The 26768-nt window shown below is 38.5% G+C and overlaps 1 protein-coding gene across 2 annotated transcripts in view; it reads left to right on the top strand.

Moving 5' to 3' along the window:
* Positions 1-26768, top strand: part of EDIL3 (EGF like repeats and discoidin domains 3) — a 262282-nt gene that overhangs the window by 60348 nt on the left and 175166 nt on the right. For both annotated transcript variants that reach the window (XM_072359069.1, XM_072359070.1), the window contains exon 2: positions 19424-19552. In XM_072359069.1, the coding sequence (XP_072215170.1) occupies positions 19424-19552 (129 nt within the window). The remainder of the gene's footprint in view (positions 1-19423; positions 19553-26768) is intronic.

The following is a 26768-nucleotide window of genomic DNA, read 5'->3' as shown; positions in this document are numbered from 1 at the left end:
AAGGAGGCTGCTGGGTCTTTGAAGAGCCCCTTTGATGTCTGTGGAACTGATTACATTTGAAGTCAGGTAAGTCTTTCAAATGTTAGGATTATCGTAATGCTTTCCATTCAGAAGTCCTGGAAATGGAAGCTAACATTTAAGAATGTTTTGCGATGGTGCTGTACAATCTTAAGATGATTTGTAGTCTGTGTAGAACTGTTACTCTCTGTGGTTAGTGAGCTCTCAACACATCAGGGAATGCGTTGGCTGCTTGCCCTGATTTGGAGGTTAGCCTTCAGGTGGTCCAAATGTTTGTGCCTTTTAGGGTTCAAAACCAATGGGCTGCTACTAAGGCACCTAAACCTATTGCAGAGGCTGAGCTTGGTCAGAGGTCTACGTAGAGCAGACACTACTGAGAAAAGAGGGAAAAGAAACAATGAAAGAAGCCATAGGCTAACTGAACACATACAGGAACATTCCAAGTCTATTTTAAGAGAAGAATCACAATTTAGTCTTACGAAAATCTAAAGCTTTCATTACATATAGCCCAGATAGCATAACAAAAGTGGTTAATTTACCACTAGAAGGTGGATGTGGGGAGCTAGTTTCTGCTCCCTTCAACACAGTGGCTTCAGTAAGAATTGGAAATAGAGGAGGGATCTGCTCCCTTGTGACTGCCCCTTATCACCTTTTGATGATTGTTTCTATGTGTATTTGGAGCACTGGAGCAAAGAAAGTTCTCAATTTTCCGTGTTTATCTGCTGATATATTTCTCGTTGCTCAGATGATGACATAGGAGGAAGGGGGATTTTTGACAAATTCTATGTTGTTTGCAGCACAGTTCTGCACAGAGCCTGGCACAATCACATAACCATGTGTACTGATAATTCTGACCCTGTCCAGAGCATTTCTTTCAGTTGTGTCAGCTGGATTTAAAGATTTGGTAGCAGTCAAGTTGAATGAGTCACCTATGGGGCAAAGAGATTTATAGACCTTGTAGGAATTTTTACTTACTTTTGTTTAGTTGTTTTTCTTAAGCTGACCATAGACAAAGATGTGTGCTAGTTCTACACTTATGTTTTGCTGAGTTTTGTGAAACTTATGTTTAGTAAGGAGAAAATTTCTTACAAGAAGCTTATCAATAAGTTTTGAACATGATCTAGCTGGCAGTATCTTCAGTACTTTGTATCTGATGGGTTTATAAGGATGTAGATGATTATGATTATGGTGGTACTGATAACTGCCTCATTTAAATGTGGAGAACAAAATACCCCAGGAAGTATTCATAGAACTTACTTTTTATTCAGCTGGGTAGATGAATATCTTTAGAAAATGCTTATAACTGTGATTTTCAGCTAGAGGTTTTAAAGACAAAGTCTGCAGCACTCAAATGCTACACTTCTGTGTTTTGTCTGTTTTTAACTACTTTCTGATCATCATTTTTATTCTAATTTATGTGACAGTATGTTTTGCCTGAGTCTGGAAGACTTGTTGTCTTTATTGCACTTCTGACAGAGATTCTCACCAAATTCAGTTCATGATTATTTTTACTTAATTAGAGAATGCTTCAAGAAAAGAAAATACTTAAGCGCAGTGCAGCTGTACATCTGTCTTTGATCTACAGATGTTCAAGATGGTTCCTATTGTGGTGCTTTGTGAACTGAATTGCTTTTAATAGATAAGGTTTTCAGACAGTGTTGTTGGGCAGTCTCTACAAAAGTTAATAGCTTGGCTGTTGCAAGGACACTCATCTTGTATTGTCTTCCCGTCACTCTTTTACCAGGGTAAATGCGTAAAGAAAAAGCAAGTTGCAAAATGCTGACGTCGCGCAGGAGCTTAATTTGAAGTGATCTGTCTTGAACTACATGCAATTTTCTGATGTGTTGGATGCAGCTGTCATAATCTAAATCACTTCATTTCTGAGTGACATAGCAGGAAACATTAGCAAATACCTTTGTGCAATGTAGTGTATGAGCCTTCTCAGGCTTCATTATTTATTTATTTTTTCTTCTTTGTATGAAACAAATGTGAATAGGAGATTAGGATACTTAACTGATTTCTCTAATTGCATTACATGTATCTTGCATGTTTGATTTAAGCAGGCCTAGCAGAAGGCATTTTCAGCAGTTTCTCAATAAATAACCCAGAAGTCAATACTAATATTGAAACAACACTGATATGTGACTAGAACATGCTGAAGGACTTAGAAGTTTGAAAATAATAGCTTGCTAATACTTAGCAAGAAAACTGTTGCAGATAAGTAACAAGTGGGAAAATCATAGAAGGTTGTGCACAAATTGAAAAGCAAACACTAACTGCCAAATGAATGAATTTCAAATAAAAATAAATTGAGCTAAAAAAGAACTAATAAGAAACTTAGGAGAAATAGAGAACATAGTTAAAACATTGCTGGATTAAAAAATAAATGAGATGAGAAATTGGCGGAAGGGATAGAAGTCATGTTATGAGGAAATAAAAACAAATTGTTTTTAAAATAATTTTAGTATACAATATAATTAAGCAATGGGAAAAGTGACTCAAGTACCATTTATATTGACAACACAGAACAGAAATAACACTGTTACATCAGTGGAGATGTGGTGCTTTGGACTCACACAAGATTAATGCAAGTTGCATTTGGATTTAAAACGATTCTGCTGATCTTGTTAGAAGATGTTGTATAACTGCTCCTGACGTAAGGATCCAGTGTCCTGATCTGGCTTTGTGGAAGTGGGTAAGAGTTCTGCTTTTAACTTCCCCAGGAGATTTATTAGGCCTTAGACCTGCAGGAGCACTGAGTGTTCTGCAAATAATGCTTTTATCCTTCCAGATGTTCCCCAAGGCTGTGTGTCGCATGCTGCTGCATTGTGCTGGCTGTGAGACAGTGTAATGGCATTGCCTGCCTCCCAGCTGCAGGCCCTGCCCAAAGCAACTCTGCTTAGAGCTCAGACTGCAGAGAGATGTGATTTAGGGGTTATCATGTCCTTGCCCAGTAGTGGTAGCTGACTGCAGATGTGAGCACCTCATGGTAGGTGGTGGTCTGTGCCTGCTTTGTAGGAAATGTTTTGAGGACATTAATTTGAGGTCAGGATCAAAGCAAAGCAATGGCAGTAGTTAGCCCATGGTGATGCTGATCTGTGAAATGCCTCCCTGGGTCATGCAGAAATGGGCAAAGCAATACAGTTTTAAATGAATCATGCTTTTAAACTAAATGAGGGAAGAGCTGGGTTAGATGTCAGGGAGAAATTCTTCACTTAGAGGGCACTGAGAACCTTGCACAAGTTGCTCAGGGAAGCTCTGTGTGCCCTATCCCTGGAAGTACTCAAGGCCAGATTGGATGGGGCCCTGGGCTGCCTGAGCAGGTGGGGGGCAACCTGCCCATAGCGATGGGTTGGGACTGGGTGATCTTTCAAGTGCCTTCCTATCTAAGCCGTTCTATGGTGCTGTGATTCCACAGTCATAAAAATTGGCTCTATGATTCTCTTAAAAATAACTTGCGTTTGAGAGATGAAAAGCAGGTTTTTTTTGTTTGTTTTGTTTGTTTGACAAAATAAAATCTAAGCTTGTACTCAGGGGAAAAAAGACATTAAAAATTCCACCAGTAAACACAGCTATCATACACACATGCACTCAAAAAAAATGGGTGACTCCTTTAATGACAATCCCAAATACAAGAAGAAATAAATGAACTCCCTAATGAGCCTCCAAGTTACTGTTAATGCTTCTTTTGAGAAGAAATACATTGAATCTCAGACTTCACTCCTATATTGCATTGTTTGTCTTTTTTATAGTAGTCCATTTGTTTGTCAGGATCAGGCAGTACCAATCTATTTATGTACCTGCAATAACTCTTTTATATTTCCTGTCAGTGAATAATGAGGCTTCTCTAATCACCTGTTTGTGCCATAAGTACTGTGTTCTTTTTTTGTGTGAATAAATTACAGGATGATAACAGCAAATGATAAAAAAATAATATTTGTAAGCCAGGGCATGGGACTGCAGGAGGAAGTGATCTGAATTTTATTGTTGAGGAGAGAAAGGAGGAAAAAAACCAACTGATGTTAACTGCATGAAAATGTTTGAAGTTTGGAAGTTTGTTGTTGCACATGGGCAGAAGCAAATAGGAGAACAGTGGTGATCATTCCCCACTGAGCAGTCAGTACACATCAGCAATCGACCTGAAGTATCATCACTGTTATCTGCTCAGTTTCTGTGGGTCTCCTGGCTAAAGAGATTATAATAAGTTGAAAGAAAGTGTTTTCAGATAGAGCGGTGGTGACATGTGAGAAAGGGCGGCTGTTCGTGTTAAAAAGAGGGTATCCCACAGGACGTGTCTGTGTTGGCAACTCTGGACTGGTTGAAAATGAGGGCCTTTGTGTATGTGCCATACTTCATATTAGGAAATCTCGTTATCAGTATTGGAAGCATTATCTGATATTGCATCACAACAAAGTACTGTATTTTCTTTCAAAATCATTTATCATTTTCAGATTATTATTTTTTTTTAAAGAAACAAATTCAGTAAAAATCACCATGCAAATTCAGCAGCAATAATTGCCATAAATACAGAGAGCTGAACAATTATTAAGTACAGGCGTAAATTACATATTTGTGACTGTTCATGACCACATCCCTCAGAGCTCTCTTCAGAAAATGCCAATCAGAAATACCCATATTCTTAGAATTCATATTAATTCTCCAAATCTGTATTTTTGTCCACCTATATTCCCTGTACCATAGCAGTTCAATGGCTTGAGCAAGTTTCCACAGTATAGCAGTCCTTCATTTTAAAATGTAGTAATTTTAACCTGTTCTGATTTCAGACTTAATTGTCAAGAAAACTGTTCATTCTCTTGCCTTTTGGTCTGTAAGAGACAACAGATTTTAGAAAGAAAAAATGATTTTTCTAAGCAATTCCACATTTCCACTTAGAAACATGACAAACTGTACTTGCACAAATCTTCTTTTGGAAAAATCATTTTTGGCCATTACAGTTTTCAGTTCTGGAATCTTTTATTTACTGTCTCTAAATGTGGTGATGAACTTGAATTATATTTTTTGTAATTTACATAGTCCGTACATTTATGCACTTTATATGTGCATATGGATATAATATGAATATTATATTGGTATGGGACTAGCATCATACAAATTCATGTAGAGGCACTGTTTGTACTCAAAAAAAAACCTCCATGGTCATCTGTTCTGGCATTCTGTATGTAGAACTGCTGGGATTCAGGAAAGTGGAAAACTGTTGGGAGGCACTGATGTACAGTGACAAAGGCTTATCTATTACTCATAATTAACCTAAGAACTGTAATAACCTTCCTCCCTTTTCTCCTCTACATATTAATTGGGAGGCATTAATTAGCATTATGGGCTATAATTAATCAGTGTTTACATATTCATAATATTCAGTGTTACTGCATTTTTCATATATTTCCTTTTTTGTTTACCACCTACTTTGTCCTGCATTGTTAGAAATGCATGTTATGCATGCAGACTCAGGCATTAAAGGCTGAAGAACAGCAGTTGCAACTCAAGCAGTACATAGGGACATCCCATATGCAATTAGCCATGCTAATATTAGTTGGATGCAGTTTGTAAAGCAAAGCTGTGGATAAACTAGAATAACACGCCAGTAACACAGAACATTCCTTCTATGTTTGCTACTAGTAGAAATAAGAGACCAGCTTTATTTTCAGCATCACTTAAGACATGCTTTTGAGCCTCTGATTTATCAGTGATGTTGAAGGGTGGGTCGGTGGCTCGGTCTTGTGTGTACAAGCAATGGCATTGTGCTTCAGTTCCCTAGAAATTTTGATTGTCCTGGCATGACAAACCAGAAGCACATTGTTACAGAAACATCTGTCTGTGTTCAGAGTCCTGTGGAAACAGCACAGTTATTTTGCTTAATAGCTAAGGTTCGTCTTAGAATTTACTGTTCTAGAAGTATCATATTCTCAGCCTTTACATTTGTGAATGTCTTTCATTTATGCTGTCCTCAGCTAGACTTTAGCTTTTTTCTTTTCCTTTTTCAATACTTTGAGCATTTCTGCATATTCACACCTTCCTGTGTAGTGATCAGCAAGCTACAAGTACTGTCAAACTGCAACCCCACTTCATTTAGGTTTATTTTACCAATTAATGCTTGGGTGGTCATCTGTGCTGTGTAATCAGGGAAGGCTGTGGAGCAGAGAGGCCAAGTGGCTGCTTAACATCAAGGATGTGCAGCACAAGTGAAGGCAAAACACATGCATGTGCTTTCAAATAATTTTACATAATGTGATGCATACACTTGGCCAAATACTGTTCTGGCCATCTTTGCATGACATTATTTTGCATGGAATAAGTTGAAAACTCTGTGCTTACCGTAGGCATTTAGTTAAAATGTACCAAATAGGTATCTATTAGAATGTGATCTGCATCAAAAGAGAGGTGGCCAGCAGGGAGGGTGGTGGTGGTATCTCTCTACTCCGCATTTGTGGTGCCTCATCTGGAGTGCTATGTCCAAGCCTGTGGACACAGCTCAAGAAGGGTGTGGAGCTCTTGGAGCAGGTCCAGAGGAGGACCTGAAGATGTTAGAGGTCTCTTCAACACCAATGCTGTGAAAGACATGCTGAGTGAACTGGGCTTATTCAGGCTGAAGAAGAAAATGCTTCAGTGAGATTTTGCTGCAGCATTCCAGTGCATGAAGGGAGCTTATAAAAAGGAAGGAGACCAATTTTTTACACGGTTTGGTTGTTTCAGGACAAAGGGGAATAGAATTAAACTGAAAAAGGGGAGATTTTAGTTAGATATTAGGAATAAATGATTTCCCAGAGAGTGGTGAGGTAGTGGCATGGCTGTCCAGAGCAGCTGTGGGTGCCCTGTCCCTGGAGGCACTCAAGGCCAGTCTGGATGGGGCCCTGGGCAGCCTGAGATGGTGGGGGGCAACCTGCCCACCACAGGGTGTTGGAGCTGGGTGAGCTTAAAGGTCTCTTCTGTCCCAAGCCATTCTGTAATTCTATGATATGTTGGTTACTGGAATTTTATATAGTATTTAGGGATAGTTAGTGCCAGAAGAATATCTACAGTAATGTTACACAGTACAGTCTATACCTGAGTCTTTACACGTGCAGAATTTCAAATTTTATTTCTGGACAATCTACCCAAATAATTTAAACAATATGTATGCACATCTTTCCAGAGATTCTTTGCAAAAATTATCAAAGGTGTGTGCATCATTCATCCACAGAGCTCTAATGTTACTGCTAGCTACATCATCATCAGCAAACAAAATTGCTTCTTTATTGTAGCTGACAGTTCTAATGCCATTATTATTTCATATTTTTCACAGGAGGGGCTCATATCTTCATTGCCTAATTATTATTCTGAATGTGTTCAATAGCATCACTATCTTACAGAGCGTAAAAGAAAATGATGAAAACCAGCAATACTGTTGTATCTTTGCTGGTGACATTTCTATTTTTGTGTGACAGAACTGTTGTGGAGATGGATTTAAACATCTCTGTAGCCAGTAAAAATGCACGAAGTGAATGAAGTAATATCAGGCAGTTATAACAGTGGAAACCTGCAAATATTTTGGTTTCATCTCTTTAGTACTGTACAAGAGACAAGCTTGTTGGAGAAAAACTATAGTGGGGAAGTGTGTTCAGTGCCTGCATTTCTATTAAAGTAGTTTTCAAGCATGCCAGAGAGCACTGGAAGTGAATCACGTTTGCCTCCAAATCCAGCACTTGCTTTGCAAGTATTCTGCAACTTACTCTGCAAAGTGGTTCTGGTATGTGTGAGCTACATTAATTTCTGAGGACTTCGGACTGCAAGCTCTTCTATAATGGACACCAAATACTCCTTAAGACCTCTCTGTACTCAAGGATCTGATCCAACGACTTGGTTTTGGGGTACTAAATCTGTAACAAAATCCACAGGCTTCATATAATGTAGATACACAAGCCTGAGCACTGAAAACTTTGAAATACTGATCCACTCATGCTTTGCCCAGCAGTTTTCTCATTCAGACACATCCAATCCAGCTGCTTCAGGTGGCCTGTTTTCAAATACGTATTGCAGTTTGGACTATTATTTGAAAAAAGAATATTCCTGTGTTTTTCTTACATGTCTTTAAACTTCTGATGGAGATGAAAATGTTTGTTTTAATATAAATGAATATATTTTGTGTATATGAGACATTTATTTAAGGTCTTTCATGTGATGCAGTTGGTACTTACAGGATTTTTCAAAGTTTTGAAAGGTGTTTAATACATTTTGCATGTCCTGCATTTTTTCTAGCTACCTAGCTTCAGATATTAAGTGCCACTCATTTCTCCAATACTGTTGGCACTTTAAAATGATGTGATCAAGTAAAGTAATTAAGAGAGTGTATTAAAAACAAAACAAAACAAAAAAACAAAACCAGAAATAACTAGAGATAGTTAATAAGTGGCAAATCCTTTCCAAACAGTAGTAAGAATATGTTTAGTACTCATAGTGTCTTATCTTTTGCCTTTCTAGTGAAGATAGAAGGATATACTGAGTGTAATGAGTTCTAAAAACAGTTAATGATGACCTTTTAATTGCTCAGCTTTCAAAATTGGATTTATGTTGGAAAAGAGAAGAAAAATTTGCCAATGCTGAGATTACTAATTGCCTAGCAACCAGTGCCTTTTTTTTTTTTTTTTTTTTTTTTTTTCCCAAATATAGGGAATAAAGAGAAAAGAAAACATTCTTATTTCAGTAAATATAGCGCACGTGTAAGAATGCAGCTAAGTGTATGTATGTGTATATATGTATTCACACCTCTGGCGGTTTTAAATAATGAACCAAGGAGACGGTGGGGCACAAAAGGGATAAATGAAAGGTAAAACTGAGATGTAGACAGTCTAAAAGTGATCATTCATCAAGTAAAGCATGTTTTTGTTTGGTGTGGTTTGTTCTTTTGCAAGGAGTCCTTTTGCCTGGAAATACCTATAGCTGTATCAGGGAATCTGCAAAACAAGCATGAAATAGGAGTAGTACACAGAGAAATAGCACTCATAATCCCTGATCAGATTTGAAATCAAAGTAACTGAGAATAATAATATATTCACATAATTATTTGCTATGTTTCTGAAAGTGCCTTGTACAGGATGCCTCAGCTTAAGCTCTTATTCTCTCCCTTTTCATAACCATCGATCACTCTGTAAATCTGAACAGGTGCAGATCTACTAGTTGGTTGGTTAACATGCTGAACAAACTAAAAACACCTTTCCCACGTACACCCTCTTCTACCTACTCACCCTCAGCAGTTCAGGGAAATGGGGTCACTCTACTGTGCTTTGTTATGCTGCCTCTTCACAGCCATTCTGCCCCTGCCACATCAGGGGCACTGCATAGTCCCCAAAGGCAGCAGTTCCCCCAGCTTTCCTGCTGCTCTCCTTAGGCTACAACTCCATCCCAGGATATCCATGGGCTGTGCCTCTTATGGGCCTCATCACCTGCTGCACCTGGGCTCCTACGTGGCTGCATGGGGAGATCTGCAGGGGACAGCCTGCTCCTCCACAGGCCTCTCCTGGGCTGCAGGGAGCTGCTGCTCTGTGCCTGGAGCAACTCCTGCCATCCTCCTGCACTGACTTGGTGCCTGCAGGGCCACTTCTTTCCCATTCCTCACCACTCTCTCCCAGCTGTTGTCACACAATGTTGTTTCCTCTTTTAACTCTGCTCTCCCAGAGCACACTCAGCATCACTCATAGCTCAGCTCTGGCAGATGCAGGTCCCTGTTGGAGCAGCTGGATCTGCTCTGCTCTGACATGGGGCACTGATGGGCTCTGCTCACACAGAACATCCCTGCAGCACTCTCACTACCAAAATCCTTGCTGCATAAGGCCAGTACATGTATATGAGGAGTACCCGAGTACTGTGTTTTTTTGCAAGCTTTTTGTCCAACTACAAAAGGTTATATCAGTTGAGGTCTGGGTCTGTGCATTAAAGGCATTCATCTACTTCCCTGCTTGCATAGGGAAGTGTCATACCTGTCAGCAGAGGCTGGATGTGATCTGAAACTGATGGTGTTGGTTAGCCAGCATAGGGGAACACATCTCATTTCCTCCAGTCTCTCAGTGTGTGATGGCATTCCCCAAATCCTTGTCACAGTGGATGCACAAAATCTTTTCAAGTTGCAGAAATATTCAGAAGTACATTATATAACCCTGCTCCTCTTTTAATCACTTTTGATTCATTTCTTACTAATAATGACTTGAATTGACAGGAAAAGTTCTTTTTTTTCCCCCCAAAGAGCCACTTGACATAGAAATGAACTCTCTGTAACCTAAAAAACAGAGAAGAATTTACTTTTTTAAGCTGTTTTCTGTTTCTGCTTGTATTTCATATTGTCAACTTTCAGATGCTTGAAAAGCCTGTAGCACTGCAAGCTGAAGTACAGTGACCTACTGCTCTTTCACATTCAAATGAATAAAGTAGCTCATGCTGTAGACCTTTAGAAAGGGAAGAGATTATACTTTTTTTAAGGCAGAAGGGGATTTATTATGATAGAAATTAATCCCTGAAGGCATTACTTGAGGACTGTATTCTAACCCTGAAAGTAGGGACACACTTTTACAGTATTGTACTACTAGACTAAATCCAGAGCTTAAAACAGCTCTTTATCTTCACCCAGGATTAATGCTTCAGCAAAGTCCTACAGTGGTATTCTAATGAAAATTCTCTGATTATGAAAATCTGGTTATGTTCTCATAATGCCATCCCAGATTTTAGAAGATCAACTGGTGCATCTCCCCAGATGGCTAGACAAGAAAAACTAAGATTTAAAGAAATATTTAGGACTACTTCGCAGAAGTGTTTTGCAGTCCCAATTCACAGATACAAGCTACAGGTACTGTTTCTTTATAGTATGTATGTACAGTCTTTTGATCCGTGAGAATTTCAGAAAAAGAATCAACCACCTTAACTTCCATGAGACATATTCTACATATTCTGGATTTCATTTCCAAGTAAATGGAAGAGAAGAAGTGGCCAGCATGGATTCACTGAGGGAGAAATAATGCTTGACCGACCTGTTAGCCTTCCACAATATCTTAACTGGCTTGGTAGGTGGAGGGAGAGCAGTGAATCTCGTGTACCTTGACTTCAGCAAGGCTTTTGACACTTTCCCACAATGTCCTTGTAGGTAGACTTAGGGAGTGGGGGATAGATGAGTGAGATGGACTGAGTGCTATCTGACTGCCAAGAGTACAGAATGTGGTGATCCAGCAGCACAGAGTCTACTTGGGGACCTGTACAGTCTGTGTTCTCCAGGGTCTGTGCTGGATCCAGTCTTGTTCATCATCGGTGATCTCAATGAAGGGACAGGAGGTAGCCTCAGCAAGTTTGCAGATAACGCAAAGCTGGGAGGAATGGCTGACACACTGGAAGGCTGTGCTGTCATTTATCAAGACCTGGACAGGCTGGAGAGTTGGGACAGAAAGTTGAACTTTAATGGGGTTCAGCAAGGGTGAGTGTAGAGTCCTACACATGGAGAGTAATTACTTCATGCATCAGTACAAGTTAGGGGCTGGCCTGCTGGAAGGGAGCTCTGTGGAGAAGGATTTTGGTGTCCTGGTCAACTATAGATTGACCATGTGCCAGCGTGCCCTTCCAGCCAGGGCATTGCCAGGGATAGCCATGTGCTATCCTGAAATGCATTAAAAAAGGCTGTGGCCAGGAGGTTGAGAGAGGTGATTCCCCCTTCACTCTGCCCCAGTGAGGCCACATCTGGCGAACTTAGTCCAGTTCTGGGCTCCTCAGTTCAAGAAAGACAGTGAACTACTGGATAGAGACCAGCAGAGGACCTAAAAGATGATAAGAGGCCTGGAGCATCTCCATTATGAGAAGTGGCTGTGGGACCTGGGACTGTTCAGATTGGAGAAGACTGAGGGGGGAACTTATCAGTGGTCATAAATATCAATTATTATAAATATGTAAAAGGGCGTGAGTCAAGTGAATGGGGCCAGATTCTTCAGTAGTGCCCAGTGACAGGACAAGGGGCAATGAATATTAAAGTTAGGGAGTTAGCTGAACCTTCTACCTGCATAATAACCAAATCAGCATAGAAAGCAGGGAGAATAGAAGCACCTGAGCTACAGATGTCTAGAAACTTTTAACTTCTCTTTCAAATAATAAGAGATACTAGTTACTGAGTGCTCTTTTTGTGTTAGAAAAAGAAAATTAGCGGCCTCACCACTGAATCTGAGTAGCAGCTTACGAGTTACTTAAAAGAACCGCAGAGCTCATCTGTTCTTATGTTCACGTTTTACATCTCTACGCAGGTGTGTCTTTAACATGATTTATTGTTCTGCTTCTTAACAGTGGTTCAGCTGTGGGGAAATGGATTTGAACTTGAACACTGTACAGATGATTCTGTAAATCAGAAAGCTATTAAAGCTTTTTTTTTTTATTTTATTTTTTTTGAAAATTGATTTTAACGTGAGTCTGCTAGTGGTAGCAAGTATTTTCTCAGTCTTCTTCTGAAGCTTAGTTGCTCTTTTGGGGTTCAAGACTGGGGCTCATTTGTACAATCCTTGGACAAAATTTCTATTGACTGGTTATTTTCTGGGCTGTTTATTGTTTGGTGCCAACTGGAGATTTCTTCCTAGTAACAAGTTCTGTCCTCATGAAAGGGAGAAGCGGTTCATTTTATTTCTTCAGAGTGAGCTTTTAAAATAAGCTATATGTCATGCAGCAGTATAGACAACTGAATAAAAATACAGATCTTGCTTTAGTTAAGAACAAGGGTCCAGTTCTCCCTATCAGTGGTGTTAACAAATGTGTCAGCTCTGTAGCATCCATTATGTAGCATACTGGTAGATGGTGTCGTACCTATCCAACAACATCTGTGAGCAGCACCCTGAGCTCCTAACATTCATTACCTTTGCAACTGTTTACCTCTCTGTTTCATCATGCCTTTTGTTTTGATGTCTGCATCTCCATGGACTCCTGCAGTATTGTTACGTTTACTTCAGTGTACGTTTCTGTAAGCCTCACTACTTCAATATATAATGCATACTAAATGCATTAATGGGTATATTTAATGTACAGAATGTGAAATAATAAAATAAGGGTCATATTTCATACACACTGTTTCGCAGAATGTGCTGTGATCTTAAATAACAGATGTTCCCAAACACACTCTGCCTTTCTTCTTCTTTCACTATTTTTCTTCCATCTCAGAAATCTGTGATCTGAGTCTGTGTGATTTTATTTTTATTTTTAAAGACTATTTTTTTTTTTTTTTTTTCATTTTTCCAAGCAGGTATTTCTTACAGTAGTACTCCTGCTGGAAACCATAACGTTTATCATTCTATGTGTTAAAGGGTAGTTGAAGAAAATAATAATCATTTCAGGCTAATGAGTTTGTGAGTAGTGCTTTGGATGTTTCTCCCATGCCTGATTCAAGACACAGTAGCTGAGCTTTTGCCACATACACGTGTCCCGGGAACAGACTAAGTGATTCTTTTATTCATTTGCAATTGTTTGTGACCTGTGATAGCAAATTGATTTGCAGGTAGTAATGGTAACTGACCAATCTATGTAATTTTACAGCAAAACAACTGAGAGTGCTTTACAAAGTAATGCATGCCTATGGTTGTGGATGGTACTTCTTGGTTTGCACAGTACGTCCTGTTTAGTCTTCATATCACAAAAATTGTATCTATAAACTCTGAATTTCTGTTCTAGTCAAGGATTGATGGGCTAACTGCTTCCATCGTGGTGTGCTGCATTATTTATATACAGCAGCTGAATTCCTTCTTTCAGGTTGTCCTTTGCTGTCAAGCGAAGTATTGCGCTATTCAGTAGAGCTTCATATAGCAGTTTATGGGGCCTTACAGGATCCAGAGTACTGGATAAGAAAATATAGAGTTTGTCAAATTCTATGTAATTGTTATTCCACCAGTGGATGCCTGCTTGCGGAAAGGAGCAAGTGTCATACATTCAGCATTTTGTTTAAAGAGTGTGGCTTAAGAATGGTTGGGTGAAGATACGTCAAGGAGTGGCATGGATTTAGTTCCTAAGTGAGGGCATTTAATACAAGTTAAATTGTGTAATTAATTGGGTTATTCTTCATGGACAGAAGCAGGCAGTCAAGCCTAATTATTACTAGAGAATGACCGTTTAACCTCTTTATTTAAGCTTTGTTGTGTGTTTTCACTGAGTTTGGAGGAGGAGTGAGGGTTCTTAAGTAAAATGCCAATTTTGAGTATGTATGTATCTGCATATTTATTCCTTCTGTCTTGCTATTTTATTCTTAACCAATATTGTTTTCCAAAGACAGGATGGAGAAATGATTCTGAGATTTATTTGTCAAGTTTTTGAAAAGTTGAAGATATGAGGGGGAAAATAACCAAATCCTGAGAATGCTAATCTGGTCACCTAAATACATGTTTGCTCCTCAGCCCAGTGTACTCTCACATAACTGGAATTTTAACTCATCCACTCAGGATGTCATGCAAAAAGGAAAAACTATACATATACACCTATATGTTTTATATACTTTCATATAAAACATGAAACTTCTAATAATAGTACCATAAAAGAGTTAAATTCAAAGTGGTTGAGAGCTTGGGCAGTTTTGTGGAGAAACAAGCAAACGCATTTTCTTTAGTTCTGTTGTGCACATTTTTTACCAAATCTCAAATGTTTGGCCTTGTAAGGATTTACAGTCTAAGAGATTCCCTGGGATGAAATAATGGTAGCAATGCTTGTAGAACAAATTTTGTATGCACAGTTGGGATACACCCTAATGCTTGAATTGCTTCATAATAGAAGGTGCATGTTTAGCCAGACACAGAACAAATATGAATTACTTTTACTTCACACCTTTATTCCTTATGGGACCCTTTTCATAACATTTTTTATTTTTTTATTTTTTTAAAATAATGCATACTGTGATTTGCTTTTCATCTTGGTTTTGGCTGTTTTTGTTTTTAAATAGCATTGTTCTGCGTATTGTGTCTGTTTAATTTATAGAATTGCAGGCAAACAGCATATTATCTTTCACTATGGCAAGTTACTAGCACAGAGTACAGTTATACAAGAATTGCTCTAAGGACATAATTATTCCCCTGAGTTTATGTTATTGCCATTTACAGTGACTCAGTGGTTAAATTCTGAAAGTACTGTTGTGTTAAAGGTTGTGCCATGTGCAACACAGTACTTCAGTGGTAACAAATCCTTTAATCAGGTTTTTAAAACAAAGTGCACACATGTAAGCTTTTCTTCTTAAGTCTTCTTTAAGCCTTTAAAATCAAATCCTGTACATCAAAGTGAGTGGAATAACAAATTAGTGTTCAATATTTCAGCATAAATGGCCTCTCAAGAGGCATAAAATGTAAATTGAGGGGAATATTGTTGATTCAAAGGTGACATTTATTTTGTTCTGCACAATTTCACTGGCACCAAGTCATAAATAAGAGTGCTAATGTTTTGAGTGAGTTTTACTAATTTGAGTATGCAAGTTTGCAGAGACTTTATGTGTAGTGTTATGCGGAATTACTGCTTGTTTGTGTCTGTGCACTCGCCCAGACGTATGATGCATATGAAAGCATCGTATTTGATGTCACGGTGGTTTTATTTCAACCACTGCTGTACAGAGTATGTATTTTCTCTCTTTAGTGTTATGTGAATGATACAGGCTTGCAAAAATTGTTATTCCTTCTTCTTTTTTTTTGTCTGTTTTGACAGTTAATCTTTGCAGATGTTCTGACATTCCAATGATTTTTTTTTTTTCCAAAAGCTGTGGAGTAGCATGCTTATTACTTGTTAACTCAACTATGAAACAACAGAAGGGTAATAAAGTAAGCTTGCCACATTCTAGACAAACGGTCATTTAAAACAGTAGCATGAAACAAAGGCATATGCCATTTGTAGTCCACTGTAAAATTGGTTAGAAACAGTTGAGGTTTTTTCTTGTATAGATACGCCGATAGCTGATGTCATTGATAACTGGACCAAAAAGTTGAATGTTGCATTTCGCTGTGAGCATAGATATTAGATATTTTGGTGTCCTTGCGAGAGTTTACAGACATCTGGGTGGCCATGAATTCTGAGTACTAAGATACTAAGATACTACCATTAGTTGACCATGATGATTATACACCCAATAATACCAGATCCTACCACTGGAAATAAAAACAACATGAAAAGTAGGAGACATAAGCAGCAAATGCAAACACTAGTAATAAATAATACTTAAGTGTAACATTGATTAAAACTTAACAGAATTTTGCTGTAAATTATTTAATAGTTCTTTGTTTAGTGGTTACCTCTAAATAAAGATAGAAATTATTTTCAAAAAAAGTCAGGATTTCTTCCAAAAATATTATTTGCATTCACTGTTAACTGTTTATGCTCATTCTTTTTGATAGACCAGTTTTTCTTCAGAGGTGTGCTGCACTCGTTTTATTTCTGTGATGAAATTTAATGACAACAACAAATTCATACCAGTAGCTGACAACAGAATTTGGGTCAAGATGTCTGGGTGAGAAGAGCACTTAATGCATTTGCTTTGTGAACATGGAAATGAATGACTGTTAGAGGATAACACCAGCTTTATTACCTCTAAACGGTAGGTCAGATTAGTTCACTTCAGATTTTAAAATCCCGTGCAAATTTTCAGAGAAGTGAAAACAACACAGCTAAATATAAATGCGGTGGTCGTGGTGGGAGATTTCAAATTCTGGAACTACAGTGGAAAATTAATGACTTGTTTGGTTTGTCAATCAGTGCGAAACATACAGATGAATACGATGGCTTATCTTTTTATCTTTCTTCTTTGTGTTGCATAAATGAGATCAGGGGAACAAGAAGTCAGGAAAAAATGAATAGAAGTGTTCCCTCTCATTTTAGTGAGAATATCCATGTGGATTAACATAACAAGTGTTTCCAGGTGTTATTTATTTATTTAATTAAAGCCAAGGGAATACAGTTTTCAGAGCAGACAGTTCATAGTGATTATTCTTTCATGACCAAATGCCTAAGTCACCTGAATTGTAATACAAGCATTTGTGGCAGACCAAATAATGAGGTGAGCACTCAAGCTGAGAAGTCTTGTTTAGATTCAGAGGGGGAGGAAAATAATGTCTAGTTGTGTCTAGTCATGTGATGTGGAAAGATGCTGTTGACTCTTTTCAAATAGCGGTATGTCAGCTTTAGCTGGACAATCTTCAATATTATTGTGTTAATACCAAGAAGATGGATGCATGACAAATCACTGTGTAATGAAGATGATTCAAAGGTGACAGATTGAAATTTAAAAAAACTAACAATCAATCAAAAAGCTAAGTAATTTTATTTTTTTTTCAACAGCTGTGCAGAATTTAAATCAGTTAAATCACTTAAATCATTCTTAGACTGAAATTCTTGCATGAGGCATTGATCTTCTGTCTGTGAGCCAGTGACATGTGGGAAATGTTTTGGGCCTCCTCACTATTACTGTAGTCCAAAACATATTGAAATGTTATTACTACTGCCATAAAGGTGGATTTTGTGTATTTCTTTCTACAATTGCATGGCAAAAGGCAAACTTTGAATTTCAAGAAGTATACAAAATAAGATACTACTTAGATTTTAATTATTGCCCATCTGTAGATGTTGCTTAAATGTGCATCTACAAAACTGATGCAGAAAGAAACAGGTACACAAATAGCTGGTCTTTCTAAAAATGATACTGAGCATATTGTAGAACAGCAACAGCAACAATCTAGAATAGAGTATGTTACCTATAAAACGGTACAGTTTTGTAATAAATAAAATTACATGGAGAAACAAACAAACACATATTGGCATTTGTGAGCAGCTGTGACTTTGATTTACTTGCAGAATTACATACCATATAATTATACTTAAAACATTTGAAGTACCAGGTACTAATACATTTTAGTATAACACATTTAAATGTTAGGAAATTCACTTTTGGAGATCTGATATTAAGCTAAATGTTTGTATTGCTATGGCTTATGTCATACTATGTTGTGTTATATTGTGATATTAAAGTATGGAAATCAATGGGTCTTGCAAATCCGTCTTAAAAGATGGAGCATAAGATAGTTAAAAAATATGTAAACGTGTGCTTAAATAGCTGAGAAAAAGTACACAATTGAGGCTGCACAAAGGGCATTCTTTGGGATTGCTTCCAATTATCTTACTGGGGACTGGACACAAGATTACCTCTTATTGTTCTTCTTGAATGAATGTGTAAAATGCATTATGTTTAGGTGCCTGTGTTTTCTGGAAAATGGAAGCTATCAACAAAGCAGTTTTAATCAAACATTAGATCAGATCTCAAACTGACAAAACAAGTATTTTAAATGTTTTCAGCTGATGCAGTCCTGTGTATGAGCATATTTCTGGAACTGCAAGAATTCATGATTGTCTCAGGGTGTTGGAGGAGTTGCAAGAGTTGGACAAGCACCATTTTTTATATTTCCTCATGAAGATAGTTTCAAATAGTGTTTGATAATGTATTACACATACTACTAGTACTGAAAACGAATTCAAGTGCTGAGCATATGAAGCTGTCCTTTGCTACATCTGCCAGGGTTTACATCTTTCTGCTGTTGATCACCATGATGCTAATTGACTTAGGAAGCTGTCTTCATTGAAAAACAATTAAATGATTAGCAAGACCTGCTCATTTGGCCTTATTTGGGAAGACTGAAACAGGACTGTGCCCGTGCTGGTCATGTTCAAAGAAGTCTTGGAGCATAGCTAGTTCATAGCATGGCATGGCTCTGAAGCAACACATAGCTTTGTTTGTGACTGAATGATTAACTCTGCAATCAGAACAAGTGAGTCATGGAAGAACTTCTTAAACTTGCTTGGGATGTGGAGGGAACCATGGAGGAATACAGGATATCTGTGAATGCTCAAATCTTTTCTGAGCTGTTGATAGGTCTCTGTGTGGAGTGAAAGCCTCTCTAGAGGCACAGTTCCAACTGTAGAGCTCCAGATTAAACATCATCAATTGAGTGAAACCTTACCATGAGAATTATGTAGCTCAAAATACCTTACTGGCTTCACTTCCTACTGGCAAACTTTATCATGAAGTTGTGTTCAGATGACCTTCCTGTGATTGATACAAAATCAATCTAAAAGCACACTGCTGGCCTAAATGCCATGATCCCGTGTTCAGCAGAAGTACTGTGGCATGCCTGAGCCTGATGTGTCCTCATTTAAGAGTCCATATATCTGGAACAGATGATGATATAACCAAAGGTTATTTCACTAGGGTGAAAATGGTTAGGCTGTCGTTGGACTTGATGATCTTCAAGGTCTTTTCCAACCTGGGTAATTCTGTGATTCTATGATTCAAAGCCTTTCCTCTCTATTCTGAATCATAGCCTCTCATACTTAAAACTTGTGCATAACTTCTGCAGAGTTTTTTATAAGAATCTTTTCTTCTTTTAACCCACAGGGGACTTGTGTGACTCCAACCCCTGCAAAAATGGTGGCATCTGCCTGTCGGGGCTCAATGATGACTTTTACTCATGCGAGTGTCCTGAAGGCTTCACAGATCCCAACTGTTCTAGTGTTGTGGAGGTTGGTAAGTGCAAACTTTTACTGATGGAATGGTGTGAATACCTTGCTAGCTTCTGATGAACTGACCTGTGATTTTGTCCACTCCCTTTTGTATAGTATCGTGGTTGTTGCACTGTTATTGTAGTTCTGTGTCATAGATAGCTATAGTATAACTAATAACTAATAGTCTGTTAACATGTATCTCACAGGTATATCTGAGAAACATTCATCCAGAAAAGTTCAGTTCTTTACTTCAAAAAGTGAAAAGATCATAATGGTAATTTAAAGGGGCCAACATTTCATAAAGAGCATTCTAATTAGAGATTTTGGTATACACTCTCACTGATGTCAGTGATCAGTGAAAGTTTGGTTTCTAATAGTTTAATGGCTAGGCTTGGTCAGGGAAGAGCAATTAGTTAAAGAAGTAAAGTTATAGAAACCATGTAGGAGAGGCTGGTGTAACACATAGTAGCTGCTTGTCTGAATTTCAAAACAGTTCTCTAGGAAGTTTCAGTTAATGATGATGAGCACGTAGAGTACAAGTCAAAGGTATTATGATGATGTGTTTATGCCTAAAAGTGAATGTAAATATGAACGGTAGCTCCAAAATGTCCAGCAGTTCAGAGATCCATTTTAAGAAAACCTAAAGGAAAAAAAAAATAGAAGTGCAAAGGAAAAGATGGTAGATGGCTCATTACGCCATTCAGTTATTCTCCGAAGAGTGTAAAAGCTGCGAGCTGGCCAGGCTCCTATGTTTTCCTGAAGTAGCTATAAATGTTCACAAAGCAGAGCACTGCAGTTAATATAGGTGTATTTTCTACATACGTCTTTGGCATAATTGTGTGGGAGTTAGGATAGAAGGGTAAAATTTACTGAAGAGATGGCATTGTCTATCATGTTTGTTTTTATTAGGAAAGTAATGCTGCAGCTAGAGTGGAGGCACTGTGGCATTACTTCTTGTCTGAAGGCTTTGCATGCCCTCTGTGCATTTCTCTTGCTGACAGCCAAAGTATTTGAAAGCAGTACAACCCTTCAAGTATTTCACATCTCATGTCAATGTTTGTAATTTATCAGCTTGGGTTACACTAACACGCTTCGGTTGGTGACAGCTGAGTAGAGCTCACACATTTTGTTTCTGCCAGCTGTCCTGTAGGACACCAACCTTGAGCAAAAAGGCAACACCGACATCTGAGAGCACTTAGTCCTACAAATATTCTCGAAACTGTCAGAGCTAGACTCAGCACCTACCTAACACTGTGGCATTCCTGAATCTGTGCAGTTCTCATTTCTTAATAAATAAGGCTATACAGGTATATCCTGAAGACGCTTTTCTAGGGGCTGTGTGGGTCCCTCTCTGCCATGAGATATGGCTCTCAGGACTTGGTTCAGGATCCCACAGTTATTTATCTTTTTTAAAAGTGGCACCTCAGTTGGTTTGGAAGTGACTTGTAGGTCTCCACAGTGCCATTTTAATTGTGGCAGAGTGGATGGAATATGGTTCCCCTGGACATAAGTTTCCCAGAAGCAATTGTAAAGGTCCCTCATGGAGAATGACTAACCTACTGGAGTAGTGAGACATCTGTTGAACTTTGCTCTGTCTGTAAAGCATCGACATAGTACCTGGTTATAACCTCACATTTTATTTGCTCAAGAATATCTTTTTTTTTGTTTTTCCTTGGTATAGCCACCAAGAAACAGTCTTTGAGTCCTATTTCCCATCCTTTCTGTGGGTATGTTTCGAGTGCTTGAAAGGTCTAAGTTTGTCCAACAAATAAATACCACTCTGTCCATTAAATGGCAGTGAAGTGGGTTTGCAGCGGGAAAATTTTGCATCTGTCATGCACTTGGTGGGCATAAAAATTGTATTGCACATAATAGGGAAGATGCTGATAGCTGAAGAATCATGAGGTTTAAGTGTATTGTGATAATTGCCACTGTAATTTACTTCTGCATATTAACAAGGCTTTTAAAAAAGCACATATTCCTAACTTAGTTCTGCAAACACTTCAGATAAAATCTGAATTAGGTAAGCAGAGTAAAGCATAAGCAAATGGAGAGCTGTAGAGTGTATGTTAATAATGGTGCTTTTGCAGGCAGAATATGATGGTAGATCACTACCTCCTGTTTATTCCCATGGAAACAATGACAAAGAGCACAATAACACTATTTGGTAGATCAAATTCTCAGATACAAAGCATTATTTTTTAACATAGACGCTACCATTATCTATGCATTAGCTCTCCGTCATCAGATGCAGTGGCCAGCAGCAAGGGAAGTGATTGTCCTCCTCTGCTCTGCCCTCATGAGGCTGCATGTGGAGTATTACATCCAGGACTGGGGGCCCCAGCATGAGAAGTATATGGAAGTGTTGGCATGGGTCGAGAAGATGCCGCAAAGATGATCAGAGGGCTGTAACACCTCTCCTCTGAAGACAGGCTGATGGAACTAGGCTTATTCAGTCTGGATGAGAGAAGGCTGCAGAGATGGACCTCATTACAACCTTCTAGTATTTATAAATAGGAAAGAAATCATTTTTGTATATGGATAGGTAATGATAGGGAAACATGAAAAAGGTTAAATTTTAAGCTAAAAGAGGGAACATTGAGCTTAGATGTCACTGGGAAATTTTTCACTCATACATGGTGAGGCCCTGGCACACGTTGCTCAGAGAAGCTATGGGTGCCCCTTCCATAGAGGAGTTTAAGGTCAGGCTGCATGGGGCACTGAGGAATCTGATATAGCACCTGATTTAATGGTTGTGAACCACACCCATGGCAAGGGGGTGGGAACTAGATGATACTGGAGATCTCTTTGATGATTTTTACCAGCAATGTACAAGAGCCAGAGTGCAGTAGTCATAAAAGTCTGCACCAAGGGAGGTGACGTACAGTTGCACAGCTGCTGTGACAGCATCACTGCTAGAATAATATTACCCACACTGGCTATCTTTCAGTGTCCTGGACAGGTGAAAGTGAGAAGGTCCCAAATGTAGTAGATGTACCTTTTGCTCAATCAGCATTGTGATATGGAAGTCAGAGTTAATGGCTTGTCCAGGTTCCAGGAAATCCAGAAGGATCACGTCAGTGAGGATATTCACTCAGGGCTGCATCATTAGATTTGTCTTCGATGGGGATTTCACGTCACCACAGTTATTTGTTTTAGCTCCAGCTCATAGTGATGACTCCATGTCTCATCACCAGTAATGATGTGATCCAGGACACTGTCACCTTCAGCCTTGTATTGGTTCAGTAGGTCCTGCCAAACTTGCTTGCAGTGTTCTTTCTGTTCATGTGTGATCACCTGTGGGACCCACCTGGTGCAAACTTCGTGAAATTCCAGTGTTGCCACCATCATTTCCATCACACTGAAGCCAGTATTCATCTCCATACACAGTTCTCTGTGTGTAAGTTGCCAGTTCATGAGGAAGAGTTGATCAAGATGCTCTTCATTTTGTGGTGTGACAGCTGTGCGTGGTCATGTGGAACTTGGCTTTTCTTTCACATCGCTGTTGTCACTGCTGAAACACACTAATCACTGCCTCGCAATGTTCACATCCACTGCTTGGTGTCCGCAAACATTCAGCGAGCGTCAGTGACTGTTATTGTATGCCTTTTTTCTGCACGTAGGAATTCAGTGACACACCTTTGCTCCATATGCCCTTCAGTATCAGACGCCACATTCTGTCAGGCTGCCCCTGTGCTGTCATCTGTCACGTGACAACAAAATATAGTAGAATACTGTGGGGAAAGTGAATTTAAACACTGTATCATTCCAAATAAAGAAATGAGTTGCACGATGTGCTTGAGAGCAACCCAGGTATTTAGTACCCTGTATGATCACTTTGGCCAAATTCTCAGTAGTGATGTAAGAGTGGAGAAAGTATGCTAACAAAGGTTACTTCTTTTTGGCTTTCTAGTGAGTTAATTATTTCAGTCCTTATTATCTCAGAAATGTTTCTTGATATTTTCCTGTGTAGTTGAAAGCATCAAATTGTTTGAAGGTATTTAGAATGTTTGGAAGTACTGAGTAAGAACAGAGTATGGTGGGCAGAGGAAATAAAGGGAGAGAAATTAATGTCCATCCTGCTTCCTTTGGAAGGGCTGAACAACAATAATGGTATGCAGTGGGGTATTCTATGCAACCTGTCATTAGATAATCTGACTTTAGACATTATTAGCTCATGGTGAGAGGATATTGTTGACCTCTAAATGCTAGTTGGAGAGTCACAAGCTTTCAAGGAACTAGTCTCAGACAGGAGGATTTCACAGGAAGAGCCAATAGGAGTTTTACTTAATCATAGAATCATAAATTATCCTTAGTTGGACGGGACTCCTAAAGATCACTGAGTCTAAATCATGCATTAATGTAAATTAAAAAGATGCAATACAGATTCATGCAATAAAAGAACAAAAATAAATAAAGGTAGGGAGATTAAACACTCACATAGATATCTTTACTGTGAACTACCCAGTTTCTAGACATCTGCATGACTGTTTCAAGAGTCTAACTCCAGTTACATTTTTTTATTATCTCATTAAGTTAAAATGCAAAAGAAGCCAATATAATCATAGCACCTTATTTCAATATTGGTGGTTTCTTTCTTAGACTTTACCTGTGGAAAGTCATCCTGATTCCTCTGCCATAGCACTCCAGTATTTGCTGATCCTGTAAATTTGACTGAGCCTATGTAAAACAAAATTGCAATCCTGACTTATTTTCTGCTTCCTTATACTGAATACTATGTATACAAAGTCATGTTAAAAGAATTGAGATTGAAAGATAGATCTATACTATTACCCTGTTTGTATAGCCAGATGATTTCAGTGCTCAGTGTACCCTAACGGACTGTAAATATTTGATAAACTGGCAGAGAATAAGATAGAGGCAAGCAGGAAAAATTATCCTGTCCTTCTTCTTTTCAGTATAGTACATCCTCCAGTGAGGCAGAAAAGGATTTATCTAAACAGATAAGAGTAAAAGGTAATTATATTGTGCTTCCCAAATAGTATGATGTTTTGCAAAGCTAATAAGGACACTGTGGCCTGAGTTATACTCTTGTATCTTTAGCAACATTAATTTTAGCTTAGATTGAAAAGATTGACACGTAATTAACATTTGTGTTGAATTGCCTTAGAGACAATGAGTTGACAGACTTTACATATTTTAAATAGCTTCCAAGTAATTCTCAGAAACCATGTAAATTACAGAAGTACCGTAACTTGCAGGTGTTGCATACAATTAATAAACTCTTTCATACACATTGTTAAGGAAAACTATTAATGTGAATACTAATCAATATGAATAGTCATTGAAGGAAAAGAAGCTTAGTCACGGAGATTACACTCAGAGAACAGTGTCAGTGTGGCTGTATGCACTGAAATAAGTTTGGGAAAAATGTTCCTTAAGATTAAAATAGCATCTTGTCTTATTTTATTTGGTGTGTGTACACAGGCAAACAGATCTAGAGGTAAAAGTTAAAGACAAGACCAGTCTAGTATGCCATAGGAGTATTAGTATATTTCACAAGTTCACATATTCTATCATTTAGATTTGGAAATTGAGCAACTTATTTCATTTTGGTCTTCCAGATCTGAAATTCAACAGCCATTCACAGCCATTCACCAGAACAACTGGTGAACATGGTTAGTTTGTGTAACATAGCCAGGAGGATGTTAGGGAAAAGCCTGCAACAATTCCAGCCCTGCATTCAAATAGGCCATCAGGGTGCTTTTAGAAGGTGCACCTTTGGTATCAGATCTGATTGAGTGTCACCAAGGAAGAAGACTTCACATCTTAGCAACCTGTGCCAGTGCTTGGCTAGCCACAGAGTGAAAGAAAAATCAAGCTACAAACCCGACCCCTCCTTCTCAGTATGCTTATGTGGAATTCCCTGGAATTTTGTTTCTTCCCGTTCTCTCTCATTTTTGGTCCATTGAGGAGAACTAGGCTCTGTTTTCTTTATTTCCTTTACCCTTTTCTACTCCAACCTTAACAGTCCCAGCTCTCTTAAGTGCTCCTCATGTGTCAGATGCTCTAATCTCTTAGTAATTCTAGGCAAGTTAACATCTCCCTCGACCTATTGTCAGTGCTCTCAGCACAGTTTGCCCAGAATACTGGTAATTGTTTAGACGGTGGACTCCAGATTTCAGAATGTTCTCTCTGGTGTATATGTGTATTGTCACCCAAACTGGCTCTAATTTTCTCTGTCATGGCAGTGTCTAACCTAAATGACTTTTCCACTGTCTGTCTCACTGTAAGGATACTTTATAAATGGTGGTGATTTCTTCTTCAGTAAGATGTCATCAGGCCTTGCTTTTAAAAATGAGTAATTTAACATTTGGAAAAGTTATAAAGTGTCCACTTAAAGTGTCAGAAGGTGATGGAGTCACCAACCCTTGGGGTGTTCAAGTAACAACTGGATGTTGTATTGAAGGACATGGTTTACTGGGAGCTATTGGTGATAAGTGAATGGCTGGACAGGATGATCTTTGAGATCTTTTCCAACCTTGGTGATTGTATGATTCTTTTTCTTGCAAATTGTTTCAGTGGTCCTGTTGACATAAAAGTGAAACTGTGGAGTAGTGAGTGGAGCTACATTTATTTGTGCACAGAAAGACTTAACAGCTTTCCTGATGAGTGTCTTCTTGGAGAAGAGTGAAATGGAATGGGAGGGGTAAAAAACAAATTATTCCTTGCTAGGATTTAGTTGTGATGCCTGTTTGTATTTTGCTGATTTCTTTCCTTATGGGAAAAGAGGGAAAGTGCTGGTTTTCTTCTGCAATTGCTTACTGCTGCTGACTTCTTAATAACAGCCAGATTTCCTCTTCTGAGCAATGGAAAAGGTTGTTAAATACAGCTCCATCAATGTAGCGCCTGAATAAAATAATCCGTTTTTTGTTTATTTGGGTTCAGAGGAAGATATGCCCAAGGTAATTGCTGAAGTTTGAAGTGCACTCTTGTATTACTTCTCTTACGATAAGAATTGGCAATAAGGACTACTAAGCTTCCTCCCAGTAAGGCTGTAGCAGTTCTTGTGTGTTCGGTATGTGAGTGGCATTTCTCATAGTATTCTGTCCCAGAGTCTAGTGGCTGTAGATTCGCATCTCTGTTACAGCAATTTTATGTAGAATTGATTGTAAGACAGAATTTTTACAGGAAACTATGACATGTAAGGGCACTTAAATCACGAAGAAGTGTTTTCATAACATATGGAATTCTACTGAAAGTTAATCATGTTAATC

This window comes from Excalfactoria chinensis, chromosome Z (genome assembly GCF_039878825.1).
Source record: "Excalfactoria chinensis isolate bCotChi1 chromosome Z, bCotChi1.hap2, whole genome shotgun sequence".
In the NCBI taxonomy this organism is placed as follows: Eukaryota; Metazoa; Chordata; class Aves; order Galliformes; family Phasianidae; genus Excalfactoria; species Excalfactoria chinensis.
This window is presented reverse-complemented; position numbering and strand designations above follow the sequence as displayed.